This window comes from Ornithodoros turicata, chromosome 5 (assembly GCF_037126465.1).
Source record: "Ornithodoros turicata isolate Travis chromosome 5, ASM3712646v1, whole genome shotgun sequence".
In the NCBI taxonomy this organism is placed as follows: Eukaryota; Metazoa; Arthropoda; class Arachnida; order Ixodida; family Argasidae; genus Ornithodoros; species Ornithodoros turicata.
In genome coordinates, this window is record NC_088205.1 from 37,648,865 (window position 1) to 37,661,020 (window position 12,156).

Genomic DNA, 12,156 nt, shown 5'->3' on the forward strand with positions numbered 1-12,156 from the left:
CCTAAGCTAATTTTGTAATATGTATATATGACAGTAAGATCACGGGGTTTGAACCCCGTATCTTGTTCCCCTGTTGCACCCTGAGAGGTCGCGTTTGACAAAATCGCTTCCTAAACGGCACTGGAAATGGCCAAGTGGCCAATTTCGTCAACTTTGTGACTTAATATCATTTGACATAAAAATAATATTAAAGATGTCCTAAGCTAATTTCGTAATATGTATATGTGAAAGTAAGATCACGGGGTTTGAACCCCGTATCTTGTTCCCCTGTTGCACCCTGAGAGGTCGCGTTTGAGAAAATCGCTTCCAAAACGGCACTCGAAATGGCCAAGTGGCGAATTTCGTCAACTTCGGGGCTTAATATCATTGGATATAAAAATAATATTAAAGATGTCCTAAGCTGATTTTATAGTATGTATATGTGAAAGTAAGATCACGGGGTTTTAACCGCGTATCTTGTTCTCCTGTTGCACCCTGAGAGGTCGGGTTTCACAAAATGGCTTCCAAACCGGCACTCGAAATGGCCAAATTGCTAATTTCGTCAACTTCGGGGCTTAATATCATTCGATATCAAAATGATACTAAAGATGTCCTAAACTAATTTTGTAATATGTATACGTGAAAGTATGATCACGGTGTTTAAACCCCGTACGTTGTTCCCCTGTTGCACCCTGAGAGGTCGCGTTTGACAAAATCGCTTCCAAAACGGCAAAATGGCGAATTTCATCAAGTTCGGAGCTTAATATAATTTGATATAACGATGATAATAAAGATATCCTAAGCTGATTATGTAATGTAATGTATATGTGTATGTATATGTGAAAGTAAGATTACGGGGTTTGAACCCCGTACCTTGTTCTCCTGTTGCACCCTGAAAGGTCGTGTTTGACAAAATTACTTCCAAAACGGCACTCGAAATGGACAGTGTTATCAAGTTGTATAGTTTAATATAAAAGCGATATAAAATACAAAACGGTATCATTTGTATATTACTGACTCAAAATAAAGTTGTCTGTTCTGTCAGCCACTTCGAGTTCTGGAAAAAATGACCGTTCTCGTTTCGAACTCCTTCAGACCGGCCGTCCTGTCTCAGTGCATGCGTATTACGATAATATAACGATGGTGCATAGGGACTTAGTCCGTCGAGCGCCTAAGAGGGGAACCCTGTCTGAGTCGCAACTTTGAAGGCCCTGGGTGCATCAGGATTAACACTCACACATCGTGCCGTGGTTGGTATGTGGCCTGGAGGACGTACTGAACGAAAATAGGCGACGACATTTCCAGAAATTGACTGCCTTTGTCGAAAAATCGTAGTCTAAACATGGGCGATGTGCAAAAATCGACGGAATCCCCATAGGCGCAATGCATTAAAATTCAATTGGCCAGGGTGCACTCGGCTTATATTCTGCTGGTGCCTTTCATGTCTCCAGGGGTTCTTTACATGGTGTTCTCCTCTATTAGACGATGACATCTTAAAAAATTTATTCTGTTTTGCTGTTAATTGGCATAAACGCTGTCTCCCATTGAATTAACATCCTGTAAGGCAGCTTCCCGCATGGCGGCTGAGTATAGTGACGGAGTGCGCCGGCGGGGGGTGACCGCGAATTTTGGGATTGCATACGCGACAAAGCTCTCGTGCAACAGCTAGAATGCAAATGCGGATTAACCAGCCCAATGACATCATTACCCTACACTGCGAGGTGTTCCCCGGAACTAATACTGATCAATGCAAACCATTATCAATGTACATCTCGTGGTCGTGCGTTGGCGGTGATGTAAATACGCGTACCATTCTGTACGATGTCGGATAACAACCTTTGTGCGTCTTTGGGTGTCGTGTTTTATCGCAAATAAAAAAAGAAAAAAGAGAATAGCTTCTTGACTGCGAGAGCACCACGCTTAAGGCGAGTTCCCACATATAGCGCTTCCCTCTATAGGTCTAGAAAATAGCGCTCGAAACCTAGCGCTGTTTTTCCGTTTGCCGTTCTCACATACAACCGAGCACGTAGCGCTATCCTGCTGGGGTCACGGGATATCTTTTTGCGACGTGATGCACCGGTGCTACCGTGATTGCTTACTGTCGGCGTCGGGTATCCGCAACTTCAAGAGGGATGACACTTTCGATGCTGTGATCGCGATACCAGACATATAACCAACACCCATGCATTGGCAGATGAAACTCGTGGCCATTTTCGCGTCGTCGTCGTCGTCTTTCCGCCTTGCTGCTTCGAGTGATCGGAAGCAAAACAAACCCCAGCTTCCGCAACGTCATGGCTGAAAGAATCTCATGATTGGTTAACGCAGACTCACCGCTCAATATAGCGCTAGAAAAGTTGACCGGGGCTCTACTTCGACAAGAGCGGTTTTATAGCGGTTCGTAGCAATGCGAGGAGGAAAATATAGCGCTATTTTCTAGTGCTATGTAGCAAAGTGCTATATGTGGGAACTGGCCTTTACGGAGACATTCAAGCCGTCCAGTCAACGCGGAGCCCCCTTCACGGCGGCTTCCCCGCATTCTAAAATAAAAGCTTCCTTTGCACTAACAAAAACTGTAGGCGAAAAATTCACGGAGAGATCGTTCCTTGATACACGATAAGCGTGTTTACTTATCAAAATATCTTTTCTGCTTCCACTGGACACACAAGTACATCTGAAAGAGTGCATTACAGCAACCTTATTTCAGAGGAGCAGGTACCTGACCAGAGAGAGATATATATAGGGAGTCTGGCCATTAATGGGTCATGCCTATACCTGAAGCTCCACCCACTTTTTCAGCTTTCCGACCAATGAAGTTGTGGCGACCTCCTACCGTCGACGACGACGATGTCTACCGCAACAGCGGGCACGCGCTACGCGCCCGAATAAACAGTTGACCTCTGGGCTTCCTCCTGTGTGGCTGTCTGCTAGCAGTTGGTGCCCCGACCATTCGAACACCTCGGGCTATTCGGCCTTCTTACCACCCTAAATTCTCCATCTTCTGCACCAAGCTTCCCAGGCCCACTCAACGTCATTCCCAGGTGGAAGCCGCCTTTTCCACCCGGCAACAGAGGTCACTCCCCCAAGAACACACTGTCATCCCAGGACTATCCTAAGGTTGTCAGATGGGGACAGGTATGGCATCCCTAGGATGTCAAAATCTGATCCTCAAAATGTCATAATACTGCCACTTTGGCATATGAGATGACGTCCCCGAGGCTGTCCCTCGCCCATCCTCAGGGACCAATTTAGGACAGTTTAAAGGAGTACAGAGGGCCATCCAAAAAAATTTCAGATTAAGGCATGTGATGAAAGTGTGTGTGCCATTATACCGAATAGCGCGAAAGGTTTTGATGTGTGCAATTTGTTTCCCAGAAAAAAAACTCACATAAACATAGCTCCGCGCCTTCACCCTTAACTCGCCACTCCAGCTATAACGAGGATGAGGAGGTATGATGGCACGTCACCGATGACGGCATAAGGAGACTCGTTCTGGTTTGCCGATCAGTGAGGGTCAGCGCATTGTTCCTTTGCCGCCGTTCCAGGCAGATCACAGGCTCGTACTGCTCTTCACCACCGTTGCGCACGGTCGCTTTTTGCGGCATATTTTAAATTCAGTTTCTGCGATAATTATGACTCTGTGGTGTACATTACTTCGCATGGTGCATCTTACTGGCAAACTTAACAGTTTTATAAGAAGAAAACTGGGTGTTAAAAATGACTTCTGTGCTACTTTTCAGGGATCGGAACCGGTATTTTTCTCGGTCTGGTTCGGGTTCGGGTTCAGGCATATTGGTTCGGTTCGGGTTTAGCTCCGCTGAACCGAAATTATCAGCTTGAACCGGTTCAGGTATATCGGTTCGGTTCGGGTTCGGCTCAGGGAGAAACCCCCACCCCTGCACATACACAGACAAAAAAAAAAAAAGATCTGTCAGCGGTCGGGGCATTTACAGGGATTGGAACAGTTACTTTTTTCGGCCTCGGTTTAACCGGTCCACGGGCAGTAATTTTGCTACGTGCAAGCAAGCTTACGCTCACCGTACACGATTGTAAGAGAAAGGTGTGAGATAACCGTTCAGGTGAGCAAAAAAAAAAAAAGGTCGGTCAGTAGTACAATTAATTCACCTCTGAACCGATTCCCGAACCGGTAACCGTATCAATTTTTTTCGGTTCAGTTCCGGTTCGGCTCAGGACAAGCAAAAAAATCGTTCGGGTTCGGTTCGGGTTCGTCAGAAAATAACGTTTTTTTCCGGTTTTCGGTTCGGGTTCAGTTTCGGTTCCGATCCCTGCTTTAAGTACACATGAAGGACAATGCTTTCCGTCAATTCTCTGCTTTGATTTGTTTTATGTATTTTGTGTTTTCTGGCACGCACATCCGCCAAGTGCTTACACAAGTTGCACCAAATTGCAATGACACCAAAGTTATGGGAGCGTTTTTGTTGTTCCTGTTCGAAACAGAATCTTCTGAAGGACACTAAGTCTGAGAAATCCTCATAAGGGTGGGACAAGCCTTAAGCTTGCCCACTCAGAAACCCACTCCGAAAGGTACTAGAATTCTCTTCCGAAGTCGAAACAGATACCATTTATTAATATAACGCGTCCCTCCGTAAATACGGGAGTCCTGCTAGCGTGCTACGCAAAACGAAGGGTGAGCTCTCAATGCTTCTTTCGATTACGCAAAGAAAAAATACTCAAAGCGAGGAATCGATTGAAGTATTAGGTTTGCCTCATTCCAAAGTCTATGTTTCTTACTCACGTTGGTTTGAGACATTCAGGTAGGAACTTTGAAAGTCAAAAGTAGTGCGACAGCATTGCGCGTTTCTGTTCTTCCCACGAGAAATCGTTCATGTATCATAGACAGTCATTCTTTTTGGCGGCAGGGAATTTTACGCTGGGCCATCCTTTATTTAAGAAAAATCTCAGTCAGGTCCCAGGATCGGCCCCAAAACAAAACAAATGTGTTTAGGGGGTCTGAGCACGTAAACTAAACAAAATACTATTTCTCGTCCCCCTAGCTACCCGCAGGGACGGGCACAGGACGTACCTGAATGACTCTTCACGGACAGTCCGCGAGTGTTATCCTCAGGACGTTATGGGCATACACCTCGAAGGACGAGGACACGATGACACTGTGGGGACATCCTGAGGACCATGTGTGTTCTTGGGGCACCGCACGGCACACCACCACCATGCGCCAATTCCACCTTCGGCAGCCATCGCCGTCAGCACCACGTCATCAGGTCAGCTTGGAAGGTGCGCACGAACGCCACCTCATTACCACCGCATTACCATCACCTGCCAGCCGTGACACCAGAGCCTCGTGCTCGCCGAGCGGTCGCGCTCGTCACGGCAGCCGACGTCACCCTCCCTGCAGCCGACGTCTCGGCAGCTCATCAGCGCGGCGAACAACGCCACACACGCGCAGCCAACACGGCTTTCAACCTTGACCATGCCCGTGCTTTCAATCTCTCTTCACGGCCTCGCAAACCTTCTGGCGCACATCGCCAAGCTCTTACAAAGCGACTCAAAGCAACTCAAGCGACTCACGCGACTCAAAGCGATTCAAGCGACTCAAAGCGACCCCTTCAGCCTCGCACCTGCCTCCCATCATCGCATCACCCATCAGCGTCCCATGCTGCGTCTCATCCCATGACGCGTCATCACCACCTTTCTCGCCCATAGCTCGGATTACCACAGCTGCCGCTGTGTCTGGGCGGGGGAGTATCTGTGGCGACCTCCTACCGTCGACGACGACGATGTCTACCGCAACAGCGGGCACGCGCTACGCGCCCGAATAAACAGTTGACCTCTGGGCTTCCTCCTGTGTGGCTGTCTTCTAGCTAGCTCCCACAAAGTCTTGAAATATGGGGCGCTATCAATCAGCCTATGCTCACTATTTGCCCCCCTTATCCAACATGGGCAGCGCCATTTTGGGTGGCAAGTGGATTGGATGGGATTGAAATGGATATCTCTCGCAATTACCAGTTTTGACGAACGGTACTTACCTGAAGTTAAAGCGGGAATTACACGAAGTATATGGAAGCACTTACTATCATGGTTAACTATAGCATTTCCTCGTAGTAATCCGCCAAAACTAGCCAAAAATTCAAAGCAGTTCTTTGGAGCTTCAGCTTTCTGGAGCGGTCCCTACGTGGCGCTCCGCTCTCATGTTCCGACTTGGCGACGGCGGCGGTCACGTGAACTTTCGCGGCTTACGCTGGCGTATGTACGTATGTCCTACGTCAGTGGGCGCACAAAAACCTCGACTTCCCTGCTCGACCTGACACCACAGGGTCATTCGAAAAACCGAGCCGTGGTGGAGCGAGAGCCCAGACAAAACGGCAAGTGCGAGAAGGTGCTGTCAGAGATTCACATCTAGAGAGTTAGTATAGTGGACATAGATTTAAATGGTAAATGCAAGCTGGCGCGCCATGGCTTGTGCTGCGCATCTTCTGGTTTGCCCTTCCCCCAAGCTCAGGGAGATGTTGCCAACGTCAGGTTAATATGGTTTAGTAATATGTTTAGTAAGTTGTCGGTGGTGTCATTAGTGTCTATTACACTTGGGCCAGGAGACTAGGTGAAGTGGGCAAGCACTAAAGGCTGAGACGGACGGAGCCAGACGGTCTCACCTCGTGTAGCCAAGAAAGAAACGTTGTACACGTTTTATTATTCTCCTTTATTTTATTTTTATTTTAGGTCAAGGTGTTCTCATAGAGAGTGAGATGAGTGGCCCCCTACAGGGTGTTTGGTCATCTACTGGGGGAATCCTCTGCGACCTGGCATTCGAGAGACCACTGTAAAGAGTAAAGATGGGCTCAGGTTTAAAAGGAGGGTAAGGGTGGGAGTACCATGATAGTAAGTGCTTCCATATACTTCGTATAATTCCCGCTTTAACTTCAGGTAAGTACCGTTCGTCAAAACTGGTAATTATACTTCAGCAATTTCAGCACTTACTATCATGGTTAACTATAGCATGTTCAAAGCCTAGCTTAGGATGCGTCTACCAAAGGACACTGCAGATGCTGGACGGTAGTAGGAGCGGTTAAAGGTAGACTCTGATGACCAGCCCGCCACCTTAAGAATGTCAGTCAATGGCACTCCTCTTGCTGCGGCAGCAGTGGTAGCTGCCGCCCTGGTAGAGTGTGCTGTAAACCTACTGACATCAATACCTGCGGAAGCTAGTGTACGTTTTATCCAGTGGCTAATTGTGTCCCTTGAAGCACCAGTATGTGGTCTGCATGTGTTTAGGAATAACTGGTCAATGCCCTGGCGTAGTGGAGCTGTACGAGTAAGGTATTCCTCAAGGCACTTCAAGGGACAAAGGTCATCCCCATGCGGAAAACTAGGAACAAAGAGAGAAATAGGGCAGTGCCCTGGTCGAGAGGTTTTACGGTGTCCCAAAAGCTTTACATGCCATCCATCTGGAGTCTTGGATAGTGCGTGTATTGACAAGTGGGAGAGGTCCGCTGTGCGCCCTGCCGTTACAAGGGCCAAGAGTATACAAAGCTTGTAGGATAGGGATGTCAGAGATAGGGTTGAATTGGCTCCCAATGAGCTCAGATATGTTGCAACTCTGTTCACCTCCCATAGTGGAGCTGATCGCTGATTAGGTGGTGTCGAATTGAAGATTCCTTTAAGGAGGCGTGAAGTGAGTGGATGTTCCCTAAAGTTCACATTCTGGAGAGGGGGAACCGATTGGGAGATGGCCGATCGGTAACAACCAATGGTACGATATGATAGTCCTTGAAGGTGGAGGCAACCCAGAAAATTAAGGAAGCCTGTCAAAGTGGGATGAAGTGGATCAACTTGTTGTTCAACACACCAGCTAGACCACCTGCGCCAGCACGAACTATAAGCCGCTCTTGTTGACTGACGCCATGCTGCACTGATGAGTGTGGCAGAGTGTGGCGAAAGCGACTGCGGAGCTTGGTGTTGCTGGAGACCTTCCATGCTGCTAGGCGAAGTCCACCGCTCAAAATTAAGGGGTGACCAAGATGCGCATTGTTGAGAAGGAGCCGCGGGTGGTGGGGAATCAGTCTGGGTTGGTCCACGAGCGCTTGAAGTAGGGATGGGTACCATGTCTGTGCAGGCCATACCGGTGCTATCAAGACCAGTGTCGTTGTGGCCTGCTGGATTTTTTGAATGCATTTCCCTACCAGACAAAACGGAGGAAAAGCGTAATTGATCTCGGAGTTCCAATCCTTGGTGAATGCATCTATCCCCTGAGAGCAAGGGTCTGGCTTCCAGCTGTAGAAGTGTGGAATTTGGAAGTTTGTGAAGTCCGCAAATAGGTCTGTCTGAAAAGGTCCCCACAAATAGCTTATTTTGTTGAACTGACATGGATCGAGTTTCCAGCTGCTGCTGTCGAGGTCTACCCTCGACGCCCAATCTGCTTGAATGTTCATTCTCCCTGGGATATGTTCTGCCCTGACTGTCAACCCCTTTTGGAAGCACCAGAACCACATTTGATGTGCGAAGGAAAATAGGGTCAATGAGCGAGCGCTGCCCAGTTTGTTGATTGCCGTTATTGCCCCTGTGTTGTCCATCTGGATCAACACACAGCCCTGCTTCAACCCTCTTGCAAATGTTTGCAGAGCAAGGATGGCAGCTTTCAGTTCGTTTATGTGAAGAGCACGATCCTGAGGCAGCCAAGGCTGTCCTATATAAACACCCCTGCATACTGCTCCCCAACGAAGAAGGGAGCTGTCTGACTGGATCACCAAAGCAATCTTGTCGTCGTGGAGGGGTCGACCGTTCCAGTGCAGTAGGTTTTTCTCCCACCACCGTAGTTCCTCCATGGCTGCGGGAGTCCAAGAAACTACCACATCGTAGGAGCCTCTGCGCAGGGCTACTCTGCGTAACCGTTGCAGAGCTCTGTAGTGAAGGGGAGCTGGAAAAACTGCTAGCACGGTCGCATTGAGTTTGCCAATTATTTGAGACAGCTCCCGTGGCGATATCCGAGGTGTTGTGAGAAGAAACCGGATCTGCGCCAAAATTTGCTCCTTCTTTTCCAATGGGAGCTGAATACGCATGATCTGTGTGTTGATAATGAACCCCAGGAATGTCAGTGCTTGGCATTTGAGGGTTTGAGACTTCTGTGAATTCACCTGAAAGCCCAGGGCCTGCAACAGCCGAGTCACCTGAAGAGTCCGAAGGGACAGTTGTAGAGCATCCTGGTGCATGAGAAGTATATCGTCCAAATAAATCACCAAACGGAAGCCTTGGGAATGAAAAAAGGTGACAACGGGTTTGAGTAGTTTTGTGAAAACCCGAGGGGCGGATGCCAAACCGAACGCAGAACCTCCCAGCGGAAACGCTAGCCTAACCAGTCGAAGCAAAGGAGGTGCCTGTGATCTGGGTGAATGGGAACTGAGAGATATGCGTCCTGGAGGTCGATGCGAGTCAGGTAGTCCCTGTCGAAGATCAGAGACCGTACTGTATGCCAGCCCTCCATCTTGAAGTGTTCGTAACGCAGGAACGTGTTGAGCGGTTGCAGATTGAGGACTGGACGGAACCCCCCGTCCCTCTTGGTAACTAGGAAGAGGGAGGAAACGAACTGATCTTTGGAAGGATCGATTTGCACAATGGCCCCTTTGGAGAGAAGGGAGTCGACTTCCAGACTGACAAGCGACCTCTGAGCTGCTGAAAAGTTTGGGCAGCGTGGTAGGTTGTGTTGGTAAGGGGTTGCAACTAAGTCGAGGAAGTAGCCTTGCACAGATTGCAGGATCCACGGATCGTCTGTTAGTGATTGCCAGGTCTCTATGCACTGAGATATTTGTCCTGCCTGTTTGTGTGCTGTTGGATTGTGTGGCATGGGACCTACCTCTGCGCCTGTAGAAATTACCCCGCCCCCGAGATCCACTGGCCAGGGGGAGGCTGGGTGGAAAGGGCTGCTGGGAGGAGCCGCCCATGTCTGTCTGGGAGTACCGTGGCCTCTTAGCACTGGCTGTGCTCTGGGTTACTGTGGCCGGACGCTTGGCACTCTCTACCGCTGTATCCAGCGATCGCAAAACCTGCGCATTCTCCTGTAGGAGTGTCAGGTAGGCACGACCAAACAGCTTTCCAATGTCATCCCCCGCCGGCTCTGGTAGATTGTCGACGAGGGATTTCAGTGATGGAGGGAAATTCTCCAAGGCCGACTCTCGTCGCTCGGAGAGGGCCAATGCACTGGCATGTGCCAGAAGATTGACAGCTGCCCCGACATGCTTGGCCACGGTTGGCTTCGATGGAGGTGCCTTAATGGTGTCCGCCAGTAGGGCCCCTAACGGTCGAAGCGCCGCTAGGATGGCAGCATGGAGGGACCGGAGGTTGCGGTCCCTCGAAACATTGATAGCAAAGTTGCGTCTCGTCCCAAACTCTTTGATTTCTTTGTCCAATATTGGAGGTTGCAAGGTAGGAATGCCCAGTTCGGGAAAAGCCTCCCTTGCAGCGATCAGCACGGCCCTCCACCTTCCAGTGTTCCTCAATGAACTTGGCTACAGATGGGGGGCACGAGGAGGATTTCGGAATGGGCAAATCCTCCAGAAAAGCTTCTCCAGGCTCATCAGCTGAATCCCTCGAGTGTAGACTACTGTTGTTGTTGGGGGCTTGGAGGCCCTCCTGAGTCTTACCCAGGTCTAACGTGTGGATCATGTCATCCTCAACCGTTTCTTCCAGCGCTACGGTCTGGTCAACCCCCTGTGGCACCTGTGAAGGCAGGCTACCACTGGCACGTGGAGGCGTATGCAAGAGAGACTGCGCCCTGTCTGCCAGTAGCTCCTGCAGTAGGGCCGAAAAATTGTTCAGGCTTGCTGAAATGTTGGCCACATCCGATCGCAGCGACGTCACGGATCCCTCAAGAACATTGAGGCGGGACGGGGTTGTTTCCGACATGCTGCGAGACCAAAAGATAATATTTAGTGGATATGCCTTGGAAAAGGGTCCCCTATACAGCAGTCCCTTCCCCGAAAAGGCTGTTATGTCGCCGCCATGTGGGCAGAGCTCTGGAGCTTCGGGCAACTACATCTATGTACAGTGACAGGTACTTAGTAGTGTTCCAGCTTCCCTGAAGGGCTGCCAGAGTATGTGCAAGCCTTTAAGGGCACACAAAAAGAATGCAAGTAGATTCTTGATTGCAAGTGACACTTCTGTGTCAGGATCAATTCTTACCTACCTGCCTCTCAGGAAGACCCTGACCCTGATCAACAGTAAGGTTGTCCTTTGATATCTGATATGAGCAGGCCGCAATATGCGCCTGTCTCTTGCGTTTCTGCCTAAGGGAGAGCCAGGCTCCCCCGAGCAGCAAGGTTCTTGATCGATATCCGGTGTGAGCGGACCGCAATATGCGCCAGCGCTACAACCGCCTCTTGCCTGGAGCCAGGCTCCCACGAACAGCAAGGTTCTTGTTTGACATGTGGTGTGAGCAGATCGCAATATGCGCCAGCGCTACGATCGCCTCTTGTGTGTTCGCTTAAGGGAGAGCCAAGCTCCTAGGAACAGCAAGGAATAGTGAAACGTCTTGGTGTAAATATGAACAGACCGGAGTGAGGCCTCTGCGGTGAAGATGAAAGGGGTGACACGAGGCTTACGCTCAACAGTCCTCCCAACGGAAACCGAGAATAGCTAATTTCAGAAACTGATCAAAATTAAGGGCAAGTTAGAGGTAGCGAATATTCCGCGTACTGTGCCCATTACAGAGGGAACAATATATTATTACCTGAAAATATTCTCCTCGAGTGGAAGTTCAAAACTTGCACAATTCCGTAAGAGAAAGGAAAAACGTGACCAGCTTCGGCGGAGCCAAAGAGGAAGATGAGAGCGGAGCGCCACGTAGGGCTCCAGAAAGCTGAAGCTCCAAAGAACTGCTTTGAATTTTTGGCTAGTTTTGGCGGATTACTACGAGGAAATGCTATAGTTAACCATGATAGTAAGTGCTGAAATTGCTGAAGTATAATCTGCAAAAGTAGTGAATTGTTGGTGCAAATCTGATGAGCGCCACCTAGGGAGCGTAAGGCACGCTGGGAATTGTCGTCTGCTTCCGTCGTACCGCTGCCGGCAGAACCACCTGCTGGGACACATTCTGCTGTCGGTATGATTTTTAAACAAATCTACACGAATAGTTGGAATATAAGAGGCAAGAATGTTTATATCCATGAAATCCAGCAATTAAATATAAGATTGTACAGCACAGCGCTGTTTTTG

General features: G+C 49.2%; 1 protein-coding gene across 1 annotated transcript; it reads right to left on the bottom strand.

Annotated features, from left to right (window-relative positions):
- Window positions 1-7,757: 7,757 nt before the first annotated feature.
- Window positions 7,758-9,158, bottom strand: LOC135395732 (uncharacterized). The gene has a single exon (XM_064626826.1). It carries the CDS (start codon window positions 9,156-9,158, stop codon window positions 7,758-7,760), a length of 1,401 nt encoding a protein of 466 aa, XP_064482896.1.
- Between the last annotated feature and the right edge of the window lie 2,998 nt (window positions 9,159-12,156).

Coding starts and splice junctions, on each gene's coding strand:
- LOC135395732 (XM_064626826.1), bottom strand. CDS start 9,158: ATGCACCAGGATGCTCTACAACTGTCCCTTCGGACTCTTCAGGTGACT.